The sequence below is a fragment of the Narcine bancroftii genome, chromosome 2, assembly GCF_036971445.1.
Source record: "Narcine bancroftii isolate sNarBan1 chromosome 2, sNarBan1.hap1, whole genome shotgun sequence".
In the NCBI taxonomy this organism is placed as follows: Eukaryota; Metazoa; Chordata; class Chondrichthyes; order Torpediniformes; family Narcinidae; genus Narcine; species Narcine bancroftii.
In genome coordinates this window covers 290,469,418-290,496,706 of record NC_091470.1, presented here as the reverse complement: position 1 = coordinate 290,496,706, position 27,289 = coordinate 290,469,418, and the positions used below count along the sequence as shown (strand labels likewise).

The following is a 27,289-nucleotide window of genomic DNA, read 5'->3' as shown; positions in this document are numbered from 1 at the left end:
TAAATTTTACTTGCTCTTCTGTTTCTGAGTTAATAGTTCAAGTCAAGTTTATTGTTATCTGATTACACAAGTACAACCTGATAAAACAGCATTTTCCGCTCCTTGGTGCAAATCAGTCAGACACACAACCAGACAAAACACACATACAGACAAACAATACATATGCAGAACAAGTAATCATATACAAGTCAATGTAATATAATTGTTGTAAGACCTTTGAAGTTTCTTTCTGCCTCATGAGGGTAATTGTGGTATCAAAAGACACATCAACAATTGGGCTTTGCCCTAAAGCTTGTTTTGAGGGCTTACTCAGAGTGCATCCTTTGTGCATCTCCAGAGTGCCATTCACTCTCAATTTTTTTTAATACTTTAAAGAGGTTACTGAGATTATCTATTTTCTGTGAATGTTTAAAACAGTGAGAACTATGGTTATTGGAGATGCAAAAGGACAGGGGAATAATTTCATGCAAGTAACTGAAAACAAATCAGAAAAATAACTATCAAGCATTCAAACTAGGCCCTATCAAACTGCTGTGTGAAATGGGCTTTATGGGCAATTTGCCTGGTTAGCGCCCCAGTTATACGGCAGTTAGAAACGGTCTGACCCGGTCAACCCCGTCGGAATCCATCTGGGTCACGGAGGTAAGTCAGGGAACCCAGTTAAAGTTACCTAGGATGCAACCACTGGCAATTTGAAAATGAAAATGGCCAACCCACTTATTCTGGTGATGTCAGCACTTGCGTGCGTGCGTCACCAGGCAGCCAGCATCTGATCATTAAGCAGTTTTTCCAGTGAGTATGTGACACGTCATTGTGGGGCCGGGATCCCCCTTAAATCACCAGGTTGGCGATTTAATGGGTAGATACCCCTACAATTTAAAGGTGCTTCCAGCACCATTGCCTCAGTAATAGCACCTGGGTCCCAGGAGGGCTACCCAGGTGCTGCAGTTTAAAAGAGGTTATTGATTTGTTGCATTGGTTCCATCTTTTATAAGCACAAACCCTGATGAAGTTGAGCAATGAAAATGATCAATGATCTTTGTCTATCAATATCTGAGATAGGTGAACTCAGGATCGCTTTATGTTATAATCAGGCCCAACATTAGACTTAGTAAAAGGTTAATTTGTCTTTTTTTTCATTTCATGAAGATAATCCTCTCACATACAAAGTAGAAGGGAATCGACAAGCCTTAAAAGTACTTTTCTACCTGGAGAACTACAATTTTGAGCAGCTTCCTCTGAGATTAAAGAATGGAGGTGGTTTTAAAGTTCACCCAGTGCTGTTTACACAAGGTATGGAATAATTTCCATATGTTGTAGACAATGTGACTGGAATTAGTGTGATCCTGTTAATTGTTTTGAATTTTAAAAAGTGAATTAAGTCTCTCTCCCTCTCCCTCTCCCTCCAATAGCAATGGAAAGTATGGAAGGTTATTTCTATACAGAAAATATGTCTGTGGAAGAATTCCAGGCTCAGATCAATGCAACTTCTTTGGAGAACGTAAAGCGATACTGTCAGAGGCTCAGGTACAGTTCTGTTTTGTCCTACTTTTATGATTGCTCTTTCGAGTTATTGAAGACTTTGAATGTTAGAAATCATTGAAAATCTTGTAAATTCTCTTACAGTGCTCTTCAGGAGTTGGTAAATAAAAGTCAGCAATGTAATTTAAATTAGTCACATCATTTTGACGGTATGGAATAAATCATTCATCGAAAAACCTATCAGCTTATAAAGCTTGGCTGCACCTTTTGTGTTTCTTCCAGGAATTTGCCAAAAGATTCTGCAACCAGGCAAAATGCCAACTGTTGATAATACTCTCACACTAGACTTTCTGATATCATCTATCTGATTTGATAATATTTGGTGGCTGGTTTCACCTCTGTGTCTCTGACCACTGAGCACATTCAGTGTGATGTCAACAATAGTGGCAGTTGGGCAAGTGATTCATGTTGGCATCATGTGTGCCTTCCAGTAAGACCCTCTGAAATCTCTTTTTCAATATATTTATGTAGAGCTCCTGTACTCTCTCTGTGTTAAATCTGGACCTCCTTTCATTCATTCAATTGGTGTTTTGATGCTTCTGACTGTTGAATATGTAAGACCAGTTTCCAAAGAAACACACACTAACGAAACATTTGGATGAAGATAACATGTGGCCCTTCCTGGTCACCTTTCCACCAGACATTTTCATCCCATCACTTTAGTCAGATATATTACCAGATATTGTCAATATCTGGGCAGTGATATGGATGCAGAAATGTACTTATTTCATTCTGTTTTATTTCTAAAATCAACAATTCTCAAGATTACCAGAATTCCTGGACCATTTTTCATCACTCCCAAATTTGATCTGGCATGAGTTGCATTTGAGCAGCTTATTCAATTTCCTGATTGAGCCCAGACTTTAAAATGCCATTCTCCATTCTTTCCTTGTTCAGAGTGTTTACGGGAGAAACAACTTCACATTCTTCTGAAGCTTGCCCGAGTGCTCTGTAAGAATGCAATTTAAAAAGTCCTTTAACCCAGCAATACCATTGGAGCCTGATTTATGTAAATCCCCTTTAATTCATGTACCCACCTGCTGCCTTTCAAGTTCCTGTCACATTGTCCCTATTTCCATTGCCTACCTTGCATCTACAACAAATGGTGTTGACCCACCAAGGGCTCAAACATTCAAACTTAAGTCCCCAATAACCAGCTTTTTTATCAGCTAACTTTCTCCCTGACTGCCACTTGCAAGTTCCTGTCTTGTTAGGGGTCCTCCTAAACTACTAGTCAAGTAGATAGCTATGACACCAATTCAACCCTCACTCCATCACCTTCCTATTATGAACCTTGATCCTAGCCTCTGGTTTTGCATTTGGGCTGTAACATCACTTTGGTGCTGAGTGTAGAGTTTGTACATTCTCCCTGTGAGCATATTGTTGTTCTGGGGTACTTCAGTTTCCTCTCCTGTCCCAAAGCTGAGGTGGTAATTTAATTAACCACTGTAAATTACACCTTGACTAGATACATGGAAAAAAAAATCAAAGGAGACACAAGAGAATAAGTTGTAGCGTTACAAGAAAATAAAGTGGGAAATGGGATTGATGGGATTGCTCTACTGGAGTGCTCTTTCTGCTACTTTTGCTGAGCTTCCACATCCACGAGGAACATTTGGATGAAATGTTCTTGGTGCCATCCCAAATAGTACTTCCCCATGTTGAGTGATCAGGAGCAAGGAATTCCTGAAATTTGGTGAGGAGGTTACATTTGAAAAAGCTTTAAGAATAATGTGTCCTGAGCTTTTGCGACAGCTGAGTGGAATTAAGGCCAAAGGGTTGAGGACATTAGCCTGATAATGGTTGGCTTATTTTATGGAGACCTAATTGGTTTCACCTCTCGAGTGTTTTGATGCTTCTGCTGTAGGTAGGCCATATCTGTGAAGTGTACAGATAAGCAAGTACTACCTGGTTGATCATGAAAAGTTTTGGTCTGAAAGGTTGACTATTTTTTGTGGCCTAAGGAATTTGCCCCACCTGCTGAGCTCCTCCAGCATTCAATAAGTTTGTGGAGTCATTAAAATTGTCACATTTGGTTCATGTTTTCATGATATTTTTAGTTGCTAGATCTGGGGATGCTTAGACATATAATGATTGGCAAAAGTCATAAAGTTATGGAGCACAGAATCTAGTTCTTTCTTCCTCCATGTCCAAGATGACCATTGACTACTCATTGACACTAATCCCATTTGCCAGCACTTGGTTCATAACCTTTGCTACATTGGTGATTCACACTTGTACAGATATTGCTTAAAACCAGTGAGATGACCTCTACTTAGGGAGGTGGGTTCTAGATTCCAACACCATCTGCGTCAAATAATCCCTCCTCTTACTTTAAACCCATACACTCTGGTTTGTTCTGGGAAGATCTATGCCTCTCATAATTCTATTTAGCTCTATCAGGTCCTTCCACTCCAAGGGAAGCAAATCCACGCTATCCAGTCTCTGAGCATAATTGAGATATGCTATCCCAGTCAACACCCTGGTGAATCTCCTCTGCACACTCTCCAATCCTATCACACCCTTCCTAAAGTGTGGTCATTAGAACTGCAAACACTATTCCAAATGTGGCCTAACTAATATTTTATAAAGATGCACCACAACCTCAATGCTTTTGTATTTCACGTATGCCTTCTTAACCATCTTATCCACCTGTGTTACAGGTTTTGAACTAGTATATCCAGGTCCCTCTTTTCCTTGACACTCTCTTGGCATTTGTTATAATCTCAATTAACACACTTCTCCAAGAATCTTCTTGTTTTAAGCCATAATGATTTTGACTTTCAAGATTACTCATTACATGATTTCTGACTGGGGCTGATGTTTCTACCAGTGTGGTGTTAATGAAAACACATCAATTCCAGAAGGAAATATAGAAAGACTTAATTAGTGTTGCTCAAGTTGGTTGATGTATTTTTTGTATATCAGCAAACATAATACACAGCAGCAGGAGGGAACTGTGAAGCAGGATTGAAGTACAGGTGCACCCCGACTTGCAACCTATGCGACTTGTGTCCATCTGCACAGACAACCAAACATTTGTGTAAAAATATAAAATTTATGTGGCTTGTGTTCTATTTGTAAACTATAACAGGGATACAGGGCATGTAAGAACAAAAATATGCGTACTTACCTTGTTAGTCAGTGTCCCGGGGTCCATAGGCTGAGCATGGCCATTTTGATTTCTGTGTGCATGGGCGAGTCTTTGGTTGGCACATGCACGGTTTGTGTATTGGAATTTGGTTGGTGCATGCACAAAAGTTAAAGGTGCAAATTCAATATCATTAAGGTGCTTAACTCTCATGCATACATCAACCGAACTCCAATACGCAAACCCACCGAAGGCTTGCCCATGCGCACAGGAAAACAGATGGCCACGCCCAGCCTACGGATCCCGGGACCCTGACTAACAAGGTAAATATACACATTTTGGCTCTTATATGCCTTGTATCCCTGTTATAGTTTGTCAAATACAACATAAACCATGCAAATTCTTTCTTTTTTCTTTGTTTTTTTTAACAAATGTGCTCAATTCCAACATATGTCCATTCCGAGATACGACCTAAACTTTATTTGGGAACATTAAATAATGGCTTTATTCCTTAAACAGGGCTTTTTATCTGGACAAATCAAATTTGCCTCCAAATTCATCCAAAGCTGCTGCAATTGATAAGGTAATGTAGATGATGATAATTTTAAACTACTCAATAGATATTGTGACAGATTATTTTATATTGTACATAGATATGTTTTATAGTAGATGATTTGTGGCAGGTTTTTTAGTGTAACTCACATACAAATGCTTCAAACAGATCTCATTTAAAATGCTAGAGCTCTGCTTAAGCCAGACAGTCCAGGCTCCAAGTGCCTTTGCAGAAACTTTGAAGAATGCCTAAAGAGACTTCACAAGTAGGTGTTAATTGGACATGCTGCGGAGTAATGGATTATTGTTTTGGAAAGCAACAGATAAATGAACTCAGAAGATTAGGTCCAGAGCCGCAGTCAGTCTGTGTGCAGTTGGCTGTTCTAAGAGGGTCATGTGGTTTTCTCTGAATGTGTGAGAGAGAGAATTCAGTTCTACAGTTCAGCAGCAGCAGCTGGGACTGGAACGTGACAAGCTGGCAAGCTTGTGGGAAAACCCCATTTTGCAGACAGGTTGTGAGTTCTTATTTCAGCTTGGTCAAAGCACTTGTGGTCCATACAAGAGGAGATGGCTGGCTGCATAATGTTTCACTTGAAATAAGGGAAACCAAAAGGAATTCTGTGGTGACCCTGAAAGAAAGAGGTTATCATCTGGAAAACACTGATGGGGCAAGTTTCTTCAGCAAGACACGGAAGTGGCTAATCAGAAGGAATCAGATGTGGGTGCTCAATGAGCAACAAATCTCTCTCTGAAAACCAACATGAACATTCCTGAGCGGTAACTATTTACCTGTCAAGTACCAAAGCCTGGTGAAATTCATAAATGTTAAATTCTATGCACAATATAAGAATTGCCTGATATCGATGAACTTGGAGGAGTGAGAAGTGAGATTGGACTGTGAATCAAAAAACTTTCTTTGAATTTATACACATATTGCATACACATAGAAGGGGGTTAAGTTAGGTTGTTAAGTTAATAGTAATAAGTTAAAGTTTGATCCTGTTTTCATGTTTAAAGTTAGTTAAAAGTAACTTTTGTTTAAGTAACCATTTGTCTTGGTGAATTGCTATTGCTGCTCGGTTTTTGGGACCTCTGGGCTCATAACAATATAACATTGATGTCTTTAATTGGATTAACTTTTGTCGGATTGGTTTAATTTCTAAGAATTTTTTTTCCATTGATCCTAATATAATAATTTTTTCCTTAGAAAATTAATGCCTTTAATTTTTTTTACATGGTCCAGAAAATTGCTGACAGTCAAGGCACTGATCAGAGTTTTGCCTTTATCAGTTTGATAAATTCTTGTCCCTGAGCTACTTGCAAGTATTAACCTTGGTTCTGCTTGCTTACTGCCTCCAGCTGATGCGGCCCCTCAATGCATTGGATGAACTTCATCGACTGATGGAATCTTTTATCAGTTCAAAACGTACAGCCACCTGTGCTTATACTGCTTGTAGTGCCTCTGGTGTGGGATTGCTGTCCGTTTCTTCTGAACTCTGTAATCGGTTGGGAGCTTGCCATATCATAATGTGCAATAGCGGAGTCCACAGGTAGGAACCTCTTTTGTTTTCATATTGTTGTGACTTTGAATGAGACACATGGATTTGAACTGTAGAAGTAAAAGGCCTTTATTTTGCACAACTAATAGACTTGCAGCAAGACCTGGTGGGAGACTCTCTGAGTAAAATCTCTCATTTACATCTATAAATATAAAATACATAGTGCTTTTTGCTGGTTAAGCAGATGACTAAACACAATCTTGATCATTAATTTGCATAATTTACTTCAGTGCATTTAAGTATAAGCAAGTGACTCTATTGAACTACATATTGACAATGGGAACACATCTCAAATTACAAGACCACCTAAACATTTTTACACTTTACTTGGAATCTGGATGCTCAAATCAGCCTTCTTTTACTATTGTATTGAGTAAAGGAACATGAACTCCGATAGAACAAATTTGTCCCAAGCCGTGTTTAATGTGATGACTGGCAAATAGTCAGTCTGGAGTCTTCCTTGTTTCAATTTATACAAATTATTTTATTTGAACACATCATTCAGGTGCCTTGCCATTCAGTGTGGCCGATCATGTCTCTCCATCCATCACGATCTCTGACCCTCCAAATTGTAGTTGTTGCCTCCCTTGTTCTTCGGAGAAGGATCCTTCTTTGAGCTGAGACCATAGTTGATGTTAAGTTCATGATTATACATGGGAAAAGGACTGAAGTGGTTTCCCATTGCCTTCTTCAGTTGCACTGTCCATACTGGATGGGTAACCATGGCCATTATTCAGCAGATTCATCTGCCCAGCATGTGTCTAATTTAATGTCAGCCAATTAATATAGCTGTTTCATCACTATGTTTGGTCAGTGCACACAAGAATGTCTAGTGGTCACTTCAGTTTTCAAATCATGTCTCTTAAATGGCTTCCTGGTGTGAACCAGAAACCTGCTGCTTTCACAGATTGTGAGTTTATTCCCAGGCCTGTCCCTGTCATTTCAAAACCATTTCTTGTGCAGGGTGCATTTGAAGTAGATTGAAGACTGGTTCTCATCACTGCTAGTCCATATCTCTTCATTGTATCTGGTTTATCCCTTACAATATCTAACAATACTATAAACTAAAATCTTAATTTTCTGGCACATTGGATTAGCATGGATTTTTTTTTATTTAGGAAAAGGTATCTATTTTTATTTTCTAAATCTGTAAGCATTTGGCTTTCAACAGAGCAGGTTGCCAAATTGTGTATGAGGGACATTTAGCAAGGATGGTGTGTTATTTGTTGAAAGTTCTGATCTTGGATTGTTTTATACTTTTACTTCATCAAAGTGAAATAAAAAAGTAAACTGCCAAGAAAACAACATTAGATATAGTCAAAAACCGATCAAATGAAAGAGTTTCATGGAAATCTTTAACGGAAGAGATTGAATGGATGGTGACAGTTGTCATTTACATAAGCACAATGTGTACTTATAAATTCAGATACAGTGAAATTCTTGCTGCAGCTATGCAGGGATGTAAAATACACTAACGAACAGTAAATATAAACTAAATTAACAGATGGCGCTATGAGTGGAAAAAATAGATGATAAGCATAAAAGGATGAATGGATAAATATGTACTGTTGCAGTAGGGATAATGATGAATATATTGTCATGCATGCTGTACAATGTGCATAAACACTGAACTTCTGGCTTGCTGCTGCAGTGAATTTTATTAAATTAGGAGAGACAATAAATGGATAAGATTTATTATGATTCATGTGATACAGAAAGGCTTGAAAGATTCAAGAGCCTGATAGTTGTTAGTAAAAATAGTTGTTGGATCAGTGTGCCAGACTGCACCTTCTGCCTGAAGAAGATTTCAGCAAAATGAAAGTGAGGTCCTCCTTGATCTTGGCTGCCTTCTTGAGGCAATGCTTTGCGTAAATGTCTTGAATGGATGGGAGGTCAGGCTTGGCTAGGTCTGCCACTTCCTGCAGACTTCTACATTCCTGGTTAGATGTTTACAAACCTTCATAGCCATGTTCCTGATCATTTTTAGCCCAATGAAGGGTATCATTGGGGTTTCACATTTATAAATAGCTCATGTTTAGCACATCAAAAAAGGTGATTTCCATTATGTTCACTTGTCCAAAATGGCTCGTCAGTAATTAAAAAAAATTCTTTTGCTTCTGCAGGTCATGATTGTGAGTGGAGGTGGGATTGAGAAGGGGTGGGTGCCTCATATGCAGATGTCCTTTCATTCTGCATTCTTCAAGCCAGTGGAGTAATATCTTTAGTGTAACAAATCACAGAATCCAAAAGTGCCATTGAATGTATAAAATCATTTCAAAGACCTAAACATTTAGTGCATAAATAATAAGAATGGTATGGTTGGAAGAATCTGCTGAGATTTCCTACACTTTTGGAAAGGAATAGCAGGATCACCGACATTGCCTACAGTCATTCTCCTCAGGAAATGAAAGAAACATGGCGGGTGAAATAAATTTTCTGTAAATGTGTGTCCAGTATTTTCATACCAGCACCATATTTTATATATGTATATGAGGGTGCGGAAGGATTACATGGGCAATATTATAAACATAGATAAAATAATTTCTAATGCCAAAACATTTTAAGTCTGATGTAAACCTGAAGGGAAGACAAAAGTTTTTATTTCAGTTATTTTTTGATCTCCTCATATTCCTTCCACTGACAATCTGACAATGATATTCTGTTTTCCACTTCAATATGACTGAGGCAAATTTTCAGGAATTAATTTTTCTTTAGTGCATTTAAAAGAATTCCTGAAAAACAGATTTAAGGTCTTTGAGGGCATCTATATTATCGACTTTTACTGGCAACATTACAAGGATGTGAACATTTTTGTAATTTCTATGAGGAAACTTTTATCACAGTCATTTTCAGCAATTATGCGAATCAACTTCATGATATGTAATTTAGAAAAGAAATCCACAATGTTTACTGGCAGTAGATTTCTTTCCTAAACTGATACTTCAATGAGTACTTTGAATAATTAATATTTCTTTAACTCTGTTGTGTTTTCATGTTTTTCCACTTAAAGTTAGAATTACACTTGGCCAAATGAATTAAATGTAAAACAAGCTGGAAAATAAACAATAAGGAGCTGAAACATGCTGACTGCTGGATGCCAGCTTGCTGGTTTCAAATGGCAATATTTCATGGACATTGAGGGTCTAGGTTTTGAGTGATGGTACTACAGTAAAACCCCTGGTATCCAGACCCTACAATGACTGGTAGATGCCAGATAGGTGAATTTTCTGGTTGCTTGATACGCATCATGCATGATGCGTGAATGGAAAATGAATGGCAAGGCATGCCAATATAAACATCAGTATTTTCTACCCATTTTTTTATGCCAGTCACTTGAGGTTGCCGGTTGCTTGAATTCTGGTTATCAGGAACTTAGTTGTTTATTTATCACTATAGATTTCACGTGGTGGAGCCAATAACTACTGGGGACATGACTTGAATCCTAGACTTGCACAAGTCTTATAGTTCTTAGTAGGGATTCTAAGTCAGTGGAATTTAAACCACTGTTAACAATTTGCAATGTTTTAACACATTTTTAGTTACATGCTTAAAAGTTTTCAGAGATTTTTTATTGTTTATTTAAATGTTAATAGATTATATATAAAGAAATAAGAGCTCTCGTCCACTTTAATCACATATGAATTGTTTGATTACAAATTTAAAACTGTGCAGCACAGGGGCAAATAAAGGAAAAAAGTGTCCTTTCCCAAACATTATGGAGGGCACCGTTTGTTAAATGACTCAGTGCTCCAGCCACAGCTCTTAGCCTGTCAGGGGTTAATGGTATAGCAGCCTCTTTGCTAGACTGTGTAAGACATTTGCTCATCACCACTTGACCGAGGGTCCGTAAGATAAGCCTTCGTCGGTCACTCCAGATAGGTCTGTAAAGCTGGGGCTTGCTGGTGGCAGCTGGTGTTAGCATGGTATGGTCCAATGTTTTTTTTTCCCAGTGTTCTCAACAAGATAATGTCCCACTGATATCAAGGAAAGTGAGTGAGATATTGCCTCAAACAGAAGCAACATTTTCATATTAGTGCATTCATAAATGTAGAGAAAAATATCTGTGCCTTATGTTCCCACCATGACGAGAAGGGTTTTATTTTGTTACAGCTTGACACCATGTTCTTTCCTTCTTCATGGCAATGCATTAATATCATCTCACATGTAATAAACACCTCCCTGTTCCTATCTGAACGGTGGTTCCCAAAAAAGTAAATGCAGGATGGGTTAATCTTGGAGCCTGAGGCTTTTTAGGACAGACTGTTAAACTTGACATTTTCCCTTCAGAATGCATCCTTAAGGAAACTGTGGGCTTAACAGGGCACATAACTTCCACGTACAAGTTCAAAGGAATGAGGCGAGAAGGCACAGTAGAATCATGAAAATGATTCGCCAGCGTACATTTGACCTCTTACCCCACTAAAGGATTCACCATTGAATCTGGGGTATATATTAGTTCAGTGGTTCTCAACCTTTTTCTTTCCAATCACATATCCCTATGCCATAAGTGCTCTGTAAGGGATTGTTTAAGGTGGGACGTGAGTGGGAAGGGAAGGTTGAGAGCCACTGCTCTCGACCCAATTGTCACTGAAATATTTTGCTGAGAAAAATTGTAATTGGCCCATTTCCTTTGGAGTTAAGAAACCATGCACATAAGGAGTGAAATAGGTAAGTGGTTTTCAAACCTTTTCTTTCCGCCCACATACCTCCTGAAGCAATCCCTTAGTAATCACAGAGCACCTATGACATAGGGAATACTTAAAGTGGTATGTGAGTGGAAAGAAAAAAGGTTGAGCACCACTGTATTAGTTGCTGAACCAAGACCCTGAATATTTGTCCCCTCAGCTGCCTGCAATTCGTCAGATTTTGTTTTCTTTTTCTTCAATCTACCATTAACTAGTCAATTAATTAATTGTGTTAAATGTTACTATTAAGCTCCATATGTTACCCTTAGCAATTACTGAACTGGACATCTAATTTTCTCTGAGAATTTTGGGATAGTTGTCTTGGGGTACCTGTTTTAATTTTGTTTTCAAAAAATTTTCAAATTTATTTTTAAAAGGTTTGCAGAATTTTGTTTTCAAAAAAAACTTTCTGAATGTCTCTGATTATTGGTGAATTGAGGAACTCTACATGCAACACTGAGAGCAGTAACAATCATCAGTGCTGCTGCCATCAGGAAAGAGGTACAGATGCCACAAAAGTCATATCACCAGGTTCAGGAACAGTTACTCCCCCTCCACCATCTGAATCCTCAGCAACAGATTCAGAGACTCATTTAAGGACTCTTTCTTTTGTACTTTAGTGATTTTTTTTTCTCTCTCTATTGCACAGACATTTACATTTTGTTTACAAATGTTTATACTTCTTTCTTTGTTTACATTTCTCTCTTTTGTATATATTTCTTTTGTTGAATACAGTTTTTTTGCACAATAGATAAGTAGAAATTCTGCCTGGCCCACTGGAAAAAGAATCTCAGGATTGTATGTGATGTAGGTGACTTCTGACAATAAGTCTGAACTTTGAAATGTCAGATTTGGAAATAGTGCATGAGGGCTTCAGTTCCTACTACCTGGGGCCCTTGTTGCCCTTGGCCTTGGCTACTGTGGAATGCACATGCACAACAGTAGTCTGCTGCAGGGATTAAAAAAAGTGATCAACCTTATATTTAATTCACCATGTGAATACCTAATCCTATTTTACCAGTTGTCTACTGCTTTACAATTCAGGTATTATTTATGTGCAATGAGAGCTTCTGCCTCTACAATTCTTTTAGCCAGAAGCTACGACCTCCACCAACCAACATTTGTGTTTCTAATCAATCCACCAATTGCTTTATATATATATAGATATAGATATATCTAAATCTTTCTATATAGATAGATAGATATAAATATCTATCTATCTATATCTATATATAGATATATCTATATATCTATATATATCTATATATCTATATATATATAGATATAGATTTATATCTATATAAATCTATATCTATATAGATAGATATAGATATATATCTCTCTCTATATATATATATATATATATATATATGCCCCCAGACTAATGGAGATAGATATCTCCAGTTGTATACCAGCCCATCATAACCTTATGCCGCTCAATTAGGTATTTTTGATCTTTTGTATTCTAAAGAAAGCAAGTGTAACATATAAATCTTGCAGTCATTCTTTGTGACTACAGTTCTGGCAACATCCTTTAAATCTATATCCTAACCAAGTGAAATAAGGAAAGGTTATGGGGATGTTGTCTCTGATGGACATAACATCTATCTAATCATGTGCTTTTTGGATGCATGGATTTTAAAGTAGCAACCATGAAAATCACATGGTTCCATGGTGCTTTGAAATTCCCAGGTGGATCTGCAGGCGTGAGTCCTGGGATGAGGCTCATGTGTCTTTGTTAATTTGTGTAAGGGCTTCTCTTGAGCTCCGATTACCCATTTTATTTGCTGTGAGGTTCAATGTTCGGCAGCTGTTGTGCACAGACCCACATTCTTTATCTAAAATGCTCAATGTGCAAGACCTTAAAAATTAGAATTTATAAGTAATTTTTTATCTCTGTATATCTAATTCAATTCAAGCACATCCACTTGTGCCTCTACAACTCTTTCAGCCAGAGGCTACGACCTCCACCAACCTTCAAGTAAACATTTGCAATTCTAATTTATAATCAAATCTCACAGCACAAATCAGGAATTAATTTTGAAAACAGAATTTGAGGATAATTTCCAACTGGACAATAATATTCATGATGCTAAAACAAAGTTGAAAGTGTTTGGGAAAGTTAATGTAAAAATAATTATCATAGTGGTTACCTACTAAACATGAGACCCAGCAAGAGAAAATTCCTAATGAGTTGAGCACTTTTTTTTCATGTATTGTCAAGGAAAACTATTGATAACTGAATTAATTTAGTGACAGTTTTATGGTTTAAACTAGACATTTTTGCATGAGAGTATCTTTTCAAAACATTTGTAATTATATTTATGCTTCAGTGTTACAGAAATTTAGTAACATTGAACAGTAAAATTACAACGCAGAGCAAATAGCATTATGACCATTTTCACTTGGAGCTCTGGTTATTTAGACATTACTAAAGCACCTTAGATTTTTAGAAATCCTTGGACAAATTTAAAATCAAGATGACAGTTATTTCCTGAAATGATGCTGAGATCCATTTACACATAGCTGAGTGCTGATACGAGACTGTCTCTTGTAGAGTGTGAATTGATTTCACAGGAGAAATGAATTAATGTTCATAGTTGCTCTAGACAAGATCACTGAAGTATCTGGTATTTTAACACCCAGAGATTCTTGCTGACTTCCTAATTTAGTCTCCATAAACTTGAGACCTCCAAAATTGTACTGTGTTTTTAGTTTGTGCCTAATCTTGATTCACGGAGGAACAAGCAGGGTCCTGGTCACTCCAGTAATGGATATGTGTGTGCATAAATTTACAAGTTTTATATATTTAGTGTATTTAAAATGCTTTGCACCCATGAGGAGCTAAATTTGAATTACTGGGCTTGGCCCTACCTATAATTCTATTTGCAGATCTATGCTGGCTCCCAATAATACCATATCCCAATTTTAAAATACTCATCCTTCTTTTCAAGTCTTCACATAGTTTTGCTACTCCTTAGTTTTAAAATCCTTAGAGGCCCCATAATGCTTCTAGTGTCTTCCCTCCCAATTCTTGTTCCGTGGACATCTCCAAGTTCAAGTGCTGCATAATTTGTGGCTGCAGTGTTGGTTTAAGGCCCTCAGGTCTGGAATTCCCTTCCTAAATTTATCTGCCCCTCTACCTATTTTTCTTATTTAATGCTGTCCTTAAAACATCTTCCATTGGTAATTAGAAAATAGCACAGCATAGGATCAGGCCTTTCTGCCCATGTGTCACTGCTCAACATGATGCCAAAATTAAATTAAATATCTTCATCTTTCATATGAACTATATCCCTCTAACCTTTACATGCCCATGTGTCTATTTAGATTTTTCTTCAACACTATTATTGTATTAATTTCCACCATGATTCCTGGCTGCCCATTCCAGGCATCAACCAATCTCCACGTTAAAAATTTGCTCCACGCATCTTCTTTCAACTTTTCCCCCTCACTGTAAATGGTGTCTTCTAATACTTTACATTATTAACCCAGGAGAAAGTCTATCTTATCAATGCCTCTCATGATCTTATAAACTTCTAACATGCCTCCCCTAATCCCCCAACCCTATAGAGAAAACAACCATCCATTTGTTTTATTTCTCCCCACAACTTGTATCCTCTTCTACAAGCAGCAGCCTGGAAAATTGCTAGATACATCATTATTCCAGTCCCCTTGAGATGAAAAGTGCTCATGAACTGTTCATCTCATGCTGCTCTTATTTTCGTTTCCTAAATGCAAAGTGGGAAATATTGGACTGATTTGAGGTAGATTTAACCTCATGCCTGGTGCTCCTGATCACCTCCATTTTATTGGTTCAATTAAGCTGAGCCTCTGCATTCAGTGGGCATCTAGTGAAGCATGTAAAGCCTCAACACTGAGTGGGCCTCAGATGATGTGGACATGAGGCACTGCCGACATAATATCTAATAAAGCAAAGCTAGGGCTGGAACCTCAATATGGTGTAAATGGTGCTTGAGGACCAGTCAAGGAAGAAACTTCTGCTTGGAGTCCAAGGAAGTGGTGAGGTAATAGTGCTTATTTTGCTCTGGCATTTATCAAAATGGAAATGGAAGATAGTGATCTGAAGCTTAATGTAGAAAATGGTAATGGTAATGTATTAATGAATTTTTAGATGAAGGGAGTGGTTGTGGATTAGTGCCCAGGGCTTGATGGGATATTTTCCAGGTATTGAAAGAAGCAAGTAAAAAGATTGATGAAGGTCTATTTTTTATCATTACTAGCAATAAATTAGGTCCTGGAGGAGTGGAGAGTAGCCAACGTTGAATCTTTGTTCAAGGGGGAGAAAGAGAAATCTAGAAAGTTATTGACTTGGTCGAGAAACTATTTTGGAAATGCGTGGTCAGATTAAGGTCAGTCAGCATGGCGTTTTGTGGGACAGGCCATGACTTCCAAGTTTGATTGCATTTTTTGAGGAGGTGGCTCAGGTGGTTGTCAAGTGGATGTTCTCCACATGGGATTCAGTAAAGCTTTTGACAAGGTCCCCCCTACTTGATTACTGCGGAAAGAGCAGGTGCATGGGATCCACAGTGAATTGATAGATTGGATACTAAATTAGTTGCCTCTAGAAAACAGTTTGGTGGTTCACATGAAAATGCTGGAGAAACTCAGCAAGTCATGCAGTCTTCTTTATGCTACCTTCTTGATTCACTACGGAGTGTAGTGGGTGTAGGGTGTTATTCTGGTTTGAGGCGCATACCATGAACCTTCTTTACCGTCCAATGAACCTGAACCCCCAGATTCCACTGCCCATGGCAGTGTCATCCAACTGGGATCAGTGTTGGGATCCCTGTAGTTTGTGATATGTATAAATGACTTGAATGAAAGAATCGGTGGATGAGTTAGTGAGTTTGCAGATGATACTAAAAGTACAGGGGTATCCAATAATATAGTCAGACATAGATCAGTAACAATATAGGCAGCAAATGTCAGATGGAGTTAAATCCAGACATGTGAGGTGTTGCATTTTTTAAGACCTCAAATACAAAGGGAACATATATGGTTAATGGCAGAATTTAAAAACATTACTTGCAGTGGAATCTGGGGGTTCAGGTTCATTGGACATTGAAAGTAGATAGGGTGGTAAAGAAGGTTCATGGTATGCTTGCCTTCATTGGGAAAGGCATTGAGTATAAAGTAAGGAAGTAAAGTTGCAGCTAAGTGAAACTTTGGTTTGACTGCACTTGGAGTAATGTATGCAATTCTGGTCATCCAGTTACAGAAAGAATGTGGAGGTTTTGGAAAGGGTACAGATTTACCAGGATACTGCCCAGATTAGAGGTTAATCGTTATAGCGAGAGGTTGGAGAAACAGGATGATCAGATCTTTGTCAAGATTATTTGACAAATATTATCATTGTAAAGTATAGTTTAGTTCAACCTAATTATCTGCATCAATTATATTTAATGCCTCAAAAACAGAATAAAATGAAATCACATTTATCAGCTAAATCTTTTAGATGTGGTGAAGAGATAGGAACCTTTTTACATTCTATTTGATTATGTTCTAAAGTAAGGTCTTTTGGGTGGGACAGGACATTTTTTGGAGCAAATTTCCACAAAATCCAGACCTACTTTATTGGGAAATATAGAAGGAACAAGACCTAAATTAAAATTATCCTTCTATCAAGTGAAATTTATTAAAATAGCATTAGTGGTGGCAAGGAAGCATATTGCAGTGACTTGGAAATCAGATGCACATTTAGGTATGGAGCGATGGAATGCAGAAATTCAAAGTTATATTCCTTTGAAGAAAATTACATTTAAGAAATAAATCTGCTGCCTTTTTACAAATTTTGAGCCAATATATGCAAAGTTTAGGATGAATATGTAAAAATGTACTTCCAGTCTCTTAAGACCTGTGCTAATCTTCTTCCCTGAAATGGTTGTATAAATACTGTAGGACCCCAGTGTGCAAACTGATCCTTCATGCAATCCAGGAAATTATTTTTTTATATTTCATATATAACTATATATCACATTTATATCTTTTTTTATACCTTTTGAGTGGGAGAGGGGTATAAAGAGGGAGGTAGGGAAGGTAAGGGTGGGGTAAAACCAGCATGTAGTCATTGCAATTTTTAATTTAATCAATATTTGTTTATTTAAAAGTTTATTAATTTCATGCATGGAACGTTTTTAAATAAAATATTAAAAAAATAGCTGGTTGTTTTCTCTGGAGCATTAGAGTTTGAGAAGGCCTGTCAGAAATTTATAAAATTATGAGAGGCATTGATAGGGTAGACAGTCATAAACTTTTTCCTAGGGTAAATATATCATTTACTGGATAATACAAATTTATTTAAGGAAAGGGAGAGGAAATTTTAAAGGAGCTATTTGGGGTAAGTTTTTTTTTTACACAATTATTTGTAGGTGCTGGAACATGCAGCCTGGTGTAGTCGTGGAAGTAGATATGTTAGTAGCTTTTAAGAGGCTTCTAGATAGATGAGTGAATGTGCAAGGTATGGAGGGACATGTATTATGTGCAAACAGCAGAACATTTGGACATCCTCTTCAGCACTGACACATGGGCTGAATAGTCTGTTCCTGTAGTTTACTGCTGTAAAAATAAATAAGTGAATTAAAAACATATGGAAACACTAGCCAAAACATTTTTTAAAACATTGAAATAATTTTTTTTAAACTTTATTCGTTCAAAAAACAAATAATATATGACATGTACAGCAATTAAACATGAACATTTTTTATATGTATAGAAAAAAAGAAAAGAACCCCCCCTTCAGCCAACTCTCCTAAGACCCATAAAAAAAGAAAAAAAATATTTTAAAAAAAGTTAAATATACATATTAAAATCTAATCAATATAAATTGAAATGTAAATATTCCAAATATAACAGCCACTTATTAATAAAAAATATATAATTATCATGTGAAACATAAGTAATTTTTACCATTATTAAATAATATTTCATCTCATTATGCGATCTATTAATATCAATCATATTTTTTGTAAATTTTATTTATAAACGATAATAAATCATACAATCAAAATATAATCCAATACATAATGTTTTATCCCACATATCTCCCCCCCACCCCTCATACCCTATTCCACCTAACCCCCTCCCCCTCTAAACTCCCCCAAAAGAAAAGAAGAAAGAGAGGAGGAGATCTACAACAATACCATTCAATCATTTGCCATGGATTGGGACCACACCACCGATGTATGGGAAAGAAAATATTAATGATCTAGTCACATTATTCCATATATGGGCTCCAAGTTTTAATTAAAAAATGATTATTTTGTAAGTTATGTTATTTTTCCAAAGGGAATACATGATCTCATCTCCACATGCCATCTTTGAATACTCAATTTAGTCTTATTTTTCCATGTAATTGCAAGACACTTCCTTGCCACTGCTAAAGCTCGTCTTAAAAAAGCAATTTGAAATTTATCTAATTTTAATTCCAAACTCAATTTTTTAATATAACCCAATAAAAATATCTTAGGGTCAAGTGAAATTTTAAATTTGAACAATCTCCAAAAATTCCTCAATTTTATTCCAAAAAGGTTTAACCATCTCACATAACCAAACCAAATATAAAAAGGTACCCACTTCCTTATGACATCTAAAACATAAATTAGAAGGTAGAGAATTGTAAATGTAGGGTATAGATTGGTTCATTATAACTTGATCCATCAATTATATTTGACTCCGGAGAAATTAAAGAAATTCCTATCCTTATAACCCCACACAGAGCATCTTCCAGCTACTCCCTTCAGGAAAAGATACCACTCGGCCAAGAAACAGCTTCTTCCCATGGGCAGTGAGAATGCTGAACAACAAATCAACTGCTCGTACAAACCCTCTGAAACTCAACTATTTATTTTAATAATATTTAGTTGTTTTTTTATATACTGTGTGTGTGTATGTGTGTGTGTGTGTGTGTACACCGTTTATCTGTATGCTTTTTGCCGAGGATCAGAGAACGCTGTTTCGTTGGGCTGTACTTGTACAATCAGATGAGAATGACTTAGAACTTGAAGTGCTGACCCAAATTTATTGATTATCATGATTGAATCAAGAAATAGTAACAAACACTATTTTCTCTGGATAAAATTGCTTTTCAGTTGTATTGTGCATATAAAGAAGCATTAAGTAATTAATGTTTCTGTCTTCAAAAATAGTTACAGCTGACAAGCCGTGGAAAAGTGTATTAAATTCAGTTAGTCAAGAAAATGAAAAGTCTCTCCCAAATCTGAGAGAATGCCTCCCAGTTGTGATGTTTTAATTCAGGGTGACTATTTATTCATTCTAAGAACCACATGAGAACATTGTCAATCACTGAGTTTGCCTGTGGTCACAGGAAGCACAGCCAATTTACTTCAGGATGAAGGAAACAGCCTAGTGACAATGGCCATTGCATCCTCTACCAATAAAACTGCAGTAATTTCTTCAGAGAAATGCAATGGATAATAGTTGCAGAAAACAATGTGCACAAAATCAGTATCAGTATCAGTCATTCAGAGGTCATAGTCCAGGTACATGATCCTTTATCCGAACATCTAAAATCTGGAAAGCTGCGAGAGGGACTGGCAGTGCAAGTTGGGCGGGGGAGGGGGGGAGATCGGCAGCAAGGGGGGGGAGCGGGAGAACGGCTGCGCGAGTTGGGCGGGCGAGTGGGGGGAAGAGACTGGCAGGGCGTGTCAGGCGGGTGAGATGGGGGGGGGGGGGGGAGAGAAACCGGGAGCACAAGTGGAACCGGTTGGGGGTGGATACATCAGCACAATTCGGGTGGGTTTAAATCTGGCTTTCCGAAATCCAGAAAAATCTGAAATTCAGAACACACTGTCCCCCAAGGGTTCCGGATAAAGGATCGTATACCTGTATTAAGTTTTCTTTGTCAGAAGCAAAAACTACCACCTCCTTTCTGCCGGAACAGTAACATTATCACAGCCAATTTTTACTCTAGGATAATGAGGCAGTCAACTTTATTGACAAAGATATGGAAAAACTGGTGATTCTAGAAATAATCATAAGTCTTAGCATTCCCAGTATTTAATGTGGAACCAATATTTATAAGAATCAAATGTGGAATTTTTGAGAAATAGAAGGAGAATATCAAAGCGATGAACATTTCCTTTTGTACGTAATTTTTGAACATCTCTGGTTATTATTTAAACTTGCTGGAAAAAAGTAATCCTTTTGCTGAAAAAATGTTTATTTGAATTTTATTTTTGCTTGAAAATGTACAAATGATACACCAACAGGAAAAACAGGAACATTATGCACTAAGTACAAGGAATTTGAAGTTCTACTTGCATTATGAAAATAGCCATGTATCATAAACTTTCAGGATATAACTGGGAATAAGAATCCAATAATTGTGAGCATGCAAGAAGTCATTCAGTGAAAGCAAATGCAAATTCCTCTGCCTTTCTTGGAGACACCAATCTTAGTTGCAATGTCTTAATCTGAAATTCTTTTGGATTGATTCTGTTTTTAGATAGTTATTTCCTATACAATTATAGAAATTGCATTTCTGAATAGATTAGACTGGAGTGAAGCATTTAATTGTTGAAATAGATATCACATGCCATAGGAAATCTATCCAGCCAGAAAATAGATGATCTGGCATTTGTAAATAAGAAGTATATTATCTTTAGATCAGAACTTAAAGAATTAAGTGGCAATTGATCCTGAAGTGCCGATTTATCATTCAAACACACAACTGTATAGCATAGAAGGAGACCATGGCTGGTTAAGTCCATGTGAGCTCAATTTAAGATTCAATCCTACTCCTATGCCTTCTCCCCAGTAAGTTACAATTTTTTTTCCTTTGTTGCTTATCCAGCTCCCCTCCGAATGCTACAATTGAACCTGCCTTTATTACGACATCCAGCAGTGCAGTGAAAAAAAATCCTTTCTTCACTTTTTTTTCTTTTGGAAATCCAGCATCTGCCACTCTCTCTGCAAAAAATATTTGCCACCCACATCTCCTTTAAATTTACCCTCCTTACTTTAATCTCCTATTTGACATTTTTCAGATTTCAGATTTATGGCCAAAGTCCATACATGACATCACATACAACCCTGAGATTCTTTTTTTCCTGCAGGCGAGGCAGAATTACCACTTATTGGTAGTACCAAAAAAAATTGTACACAATATACGCATCTAAACAAGTAAAGAACTGTAAACAGAAAACAAATGTTAAAAAAAAACTGCCAAATTCATAGAGAATTTAAAAAAACTCAATAAAGTGCACAAGTCAGAGTCCTTAAATGATTCCCTGATTGAGTTTGTTGTTGAATCTGATGGTGGAAGTGTAGCGGCTGTTCCTATATGTAATGGTGCATGTCTTATGAAACCTATACCTCTTTTTTGATGGCAGCAGAGAGAACAGTGCGTGGCCTGGTTTCTGTGGATCCTTAATGATTGCTGCTGCTCTCCAACGGCAGCATTCCCTGTGGATGTTCTTGATACTGAGGGATTTTGCCTATGATGTCCTGGGTTACCTTTTGGAAGATTTTACACTTAGGGGTATTGGTGTTCCTATACCAGATCCTGATGCAGCCTGTCATCACACTTACCACCACACATCTGTAGAAGTTTGCCAGGGTTTCTGGTGTCATACCAAACCTCTGTAAACACCTGAGGAAGAAGAGTGACGTGTTTTTTCACGATGTCATTAGTGTGTTGCATCCAGGAAAGATCCTCAAAGTTAGTGATTCCCAAGAATTTAAGTTTGCTCACTCTCTCCACCTCTAAATCTCCCAATGATCTCTGGATCATCTACCTTGGTTTTCCCTTGCTGCCCTCCAGAAACTCCAGCATTGTGTTTTTAGTTCAATCATGGTGTCTGAAGACTTTTATATTTTACTCTCTTTCTTATTCTTCTCCTCAAAGGTCTGACCAATTAAGGCAAACATACTATAAACCTCTTTTACTACCCTATCTATTTGGCTACTTCTAATGAATGAGTGAAGGACCCCCAGATTCATTGCCATTTCAATGCTTCTAAGAGTCCTGCCACTAACTGTGCCTTACATTTGACCCTCTAAAGTGCAACACCTCACACTTGACAGGATTAAACTCTATCTGGCATCAGCTATATTTCTCTCTTTGATCTTCTCTGTTATATCATAAAAAACGTGAGCCAGACTTTGCCTTAGACAAATCCATGATGACTTTTCTCATCAATCGAATTGTCCAATTAATGCTTTTATGTCCTTGGCTATATTTCTTACGAAAAAATCTCACCAGCTAGGTTAAACCAATTGTTCTGTATTTACCACTGGAATTATCTTTGCATGTTTTTTTGAAAATGTGTGTATCAGTTTCAGTTTTCCATTCCTGTTTCTTCACAGTTAATTTGAAGATATGGCCAGGGCTTCGCAATTTGCTCTTTTTCTTCTCTCCACATGGAGGTGTATCCAAATTAGGCCTGGTGATTTATTAATTTTTAAGTGCGACTAACCTTCCTAATAACTCCTCTTTATAATTTTTTATCCAATCCAGGAACTCAATTTTATCTCTCTCTGCTGAAACTACAGCAAATCTTATTCCTGGGGGAAAGCCTGTGATAAATTATTCATTTCTGCCTTCGTAAGAACTTTTTTTTATATATAATTCCCCAAACCTCTCCGTCCTCCTCCCCCCCCCCCCCCCCAACTCCATACAATGCTTTGAATGATCACAAGACTGGAATATTTTTGCTCTTTCTCTCCTTGTATTAACCTCCTTATTAGCTGAGACATCTCTACGATTAAACACCTTCTATTATGGATAGTTTACATTAATTTGCCTGAAGCTACCTTCTAATTTTACGTTCAATAGTCTGTGCTACATAAAGTAATATATGGAATATTATCTTTTGAGGTGTTGCTTTATCATCTATTTCTAAACATTTAAAAATATTCCTTTGGACTTTGTCCCTCTTTCTATTATTGTCTGGATCATAAGCTCAAGCTATTTGCTTTGTCCTTCAGAATTTTCTGCAGTGATATCTATAATCCTGAAATCAGCAAGGCCACCTTCCAACTAGGAACTAAACAAAAGAGTCAGGGTCGGCGCCAGAACAAGAAGTCTTATCAGGGAGTATTAGGGTAACCGCAGGGGACTCGAAAACTCGCTCAGCGAATGGGGGGGTGGGGGTGGTAGTGCCTACCTGCCAACCATGAACCTCCTCTGTGCGGTGGCAATGCCACTGCCGCTGTCCCGCTGACATAGCAGAGAAATGTTGCATGGGTAGTGTCACTAGAAGCTAGTGGTGTTTGACCCACGCTAGCAATGCTAGTGCTACAGGTAAGGGTGGGTTCACAGTATCTCTTTTGGGAGGGCTGATGGCTGTGAACAGTTGGGGAAATACAATACCATGTTGGGGGGGGGGGGAACAAGGCCTGCAAAAGCCCTCCCACCCCCACCCTGGTGCCGACTCTGCAAAGAATTGCCCTCAAATTAAAAATCCATAGAACCATAAAGCATGGCAGCACAGAAACCAGACCTTTGGCCAATCTAGTCCATGCCAAACTATTTTTCCACCTAGTCCCATCGACCTGAGCCAAGACTAGAGCCCTCCACACTCCTCCCAAATTTCTCTTAAAATGTTGATATTCAAACCCACATCCATCACTTTCGCTGACAGCTTGTTCCGCACATCACCACCCTCTGTGACCAAGTTTCCCCTAATATTACTTTTAAACATTTCACTTTTTCATCTTTAACCCATGTCCTCTTATTCTTGTCTCAACCAATCTGCAGTGGAGACCAGATCATTGGGAGTATTTAAACAGGAAATGGATAAGTATCTCATTATTAAGGGTATCAAGGGATTTGGGGAAAAGGCTGGTAATTAGAACTAGGTGTGAGTTTAGTTTAGTGCATAGTCACGGAACAGACCCCTCATTCTCCATAATAAAGTCCTAACCTAGTCAACCCTTCCCTCTAACTCAGCTCCTGAAGTCGCAGCAAAATCCTTGTAATTTTTATCTGCACTCTTTCAATCTTGTGGCTATCTTTCCAGTCGGTAGACCTTGTACAACTTCAACATAACATCCTAACTCATGTGCTCATTACTTTGATTTATGAAGGCCAATATGCCAAAATCCCTCTTAATTACCCTATCTATATGTGATGCTACTTTTAAGGAATTGTGTATCTGTTCCAAGATCTCTCTGTTCTACCACACTCTACAATCCCCTACTGTTTACTGTTAGTCCTAACCTGTTTGTCCTTCCTAAATACAACACCTCACATTTATCTGAATTAATTTCTATCTGCCATTTTGTGGCTCTTTTTACCAAATACTCCAGATCCCACTTCAAGCTTTAAAGCCTTACTCACTGCGCCCCCAATTTTAGTGCTATCTGCAAATTTGATGATCTAATGAACCATATCATTATCCAGATCGTTGATAAAGATGTCAAACATCAATGGGCTGAGTCCTGATCCCTGAGGCACACCACTAGTCACAGGCCTCCAGTCAGTGAGGCAATCATCACCGATCATTCTCTGGATTCTCCCGCAAAGCCGATGTCTAATCCAGTTTATTATCTCATCCTGGATACTGAGTGACTGAATCTTCTTGACCAATCTCCTATGCAGGACCTTGTCAAAGGCCTTACTGAAGTCCATGGAGGCCTTTCTTTCATCAACTTTTCTGATAAGCTCCTGGAAAAATTCTAAAAGATTTGTTAGACATGGCCTACTACTGTGTAGGTAAAAATTAAATTGCACAGTGTGGCCTTAACTGAAGCTTCACCCTTCATACTCAGTGCCCTGACTGATCAGGGCAAGCATGGCATACATTTTCTCATTCTGATTTTGTGGTGCCTCTTCCAATGGCTCCAATGGGAACTTTGTGAGGTCTGAGAAATTGAAAGAAGTGCTTGTGACCTTAAGTAGACAATTGTGGCATTCTGGATCCACATAAATTGTTCCAAGAGATGGAGTGTCCCATGCTCCTTACCTCTTGTATTCGATCAGGTATGCTTGGACCTACCCTTGCTATGTCTGTGTGCATTCACATTGGCCTTGTCACAAGCCATCTGAATTACAACATTTGCTTCATTCCTAAAGAGAAATACAACATTTGACATCCCAACTCTCTGAGGTTCTAAGGCCCCTCTGCTCAGTGATAGCTTAACCATCTCCTCTGGTTTGGTAGGACACTGATTTTAGTGAATCTCCTTCCTGTCTTTCTTTCTGTTACAGGCAACTTTTCCTTAAATGGAGAATATAAAGCAGGGGTGGCCAAACTACAGTCCCAGGGCCAAATGCCCATTTTTAAGTGGCCCAGGGTGAATTTTAAAATGGAATATGGCCCATTAAAACATCATTGCACTCTCTGACTGCCATTTTGAACAACTACTGGACTGACCATTGAATGCTGCTCATCAATGAAAATGTTTAGCTCAGTTAAAAAAAAGTTTACCTCAGCTAATGGTGGAACTGAAAAGATGAGAAATAGCAAGAGAGTGCCAAAAATTTCAGACGCAGTGGGAAAGTGAATAGTTTTCCACAGAAGTCGAGGGGAAGTGTGTTTGTTTGATTTGTAAGGAATCTGTTAACTTTAATAGCCTATCTACAAATTTACACAAGGTATCATAATCATTAAGGTGGACACTTGGGCCATGAACTATACTCACTGAGAGTTATGGAAGAATGTTGGAGACTGCCTTGTCCCTTTCTTGATCCTTTCTCCTGTTCTTATTTTACACCCAGGTTTTTATTTTGTACTGCTCTTTGAGAGTTTTAAGAGTTTTATTGTATTCATTTAAAGAGCCGCAGATACAGAAATGCCTACTGTAATATGTGAGCCCATCAATAAACTACTGTTTAACAGTAGTCAACAGTTAAACTGTTCAGTAATGTTATATAGTTATTTTGATAGAAAATTAATTTTTGATGGCACAGGGGTTTTCCAGTCCAAAAACACCCTCTTGCAGTGTAACTGGTTGAAAATCGCCAGGTGTGTGACTCCTTATATTTTTGATATGTGGCCCACAATCAGAAAAGTTTGTCCATCCCGGATGTAAAGGATATTACTCGACCGTATCATTTATTTCTATTGAATGCCTGACCTCTGTATTGAGGTGGTGCTGGAATGTAGCTGATGGTAGAGAGGGAGTGAATCCTGAGGATACTGTCAACTGGAGAGAGATTTCTTATGGTATTACCCATCTCTTAGCATTTCAGATCAAATCATAAAACTTTCTGCAACATTGTTCCATTGTAGAATTGTTACCTCAACTGGACACATCCTGCCCAATGCAAATTAGAAATCACAATAGTTTCAGCTGGGAATTTAAAACAATTAATTGAAGATTTCACAAGTAAGATTATTTTTCAAAATCGCATTGTTGCTCAGATTTTGTAAAGATTTTCATTTGGTTGACAACATAAACAGAAGCTTCTATTCAATTTCTTGTGCCAAATCCACAATGGAGTAGCCTTGCATCTTGATCTACTTCTGTATTTCTGTAATATGTGCAGACACTACCAATTTATACATTTACTGCTGGAAACCAAGGACAAGTTTCTGTTTATCTGAAAAATAGGTCTTACCAAAAGGAATGATATGTGATTTAATGTTTCTCATTTCTTCCAGATGCACATTAAGTGTCACTTTGGAACAAGCAATAATACTTGCAAGATGTCATGGGTTACCTCCACGTTACCTGATGCAGGCTACTGATATGATGAGGAAACAGGTACACTAAATGGAAAATGCATATTATAATTTTGTGTATAATGTTAACTGAATCTATATGGCATGGGGCAGAGCAACTTAGTTTATGAAAGTAGATTTGAAGGTTTCAATTTGCTTCTCATTCAAGTTCATCCCAGTTTAAGCTGAAGACTAATCAGCTGAAGCAAT

General features: G+C 37.7%; 1 protein-coding gene and 1 long non-coding RNA gene across 9 annotated transcripts in view; one reads left to right on the top strand and one right to left on the bottom strand.

The window, feature by feature from the left end:
* Window positions 1–1,883, bottom strand: part of LOC138755396 (uncharacterized) — a 59,907-nt gene extending 58,024 nt beyond the window's left edge. The window contains exon 1 of the long non-coding RNA XR_011352251.1: window positions 1,747–1,883. This is a non-coding gene — a long non-coding RNA (uncharacterized lncRNA). The remainder of the gene's footprint in view (window positions 1–1,746) is intronic.
* prex2 (phosphatidylinositol-3,4,5-trisphosphate-dependent Rac exchange factor 2) overlaps window positions 1–27,289 on the top strand; it is a 351,801-nt gene that overhangs the window by 294,928 nt on the left and 29,584 nt on the right. For all 8 annotated transcript variants that reach the window (XM_069921298.1, XM_069921299.1, XM_069921297.1 and 5 more), the window contains 5 exons: window positions 1,150–1,293; window positions 1,413–1,527; window positions 5,153–5,216; window positions 6,545–6,735; window positions 27,020–27,122. In XM_069921298.1, the coding sequence (XP_069777399.1) occupies window positions 1,150–1,293; window positions 1,413–1,527; window positions 5,153–5,216; window positions 6,545–6,735; window positions 27,020–27,122 (617 nt within the window). The remainder of the gene's footprint in view (window positions 1–1,149; window positions 1,294–1,412; window positions 1,528–5,152; window positions 5,217–6,544; window positions 6,736–27,019; window positions 27,123–27,289) is intronic.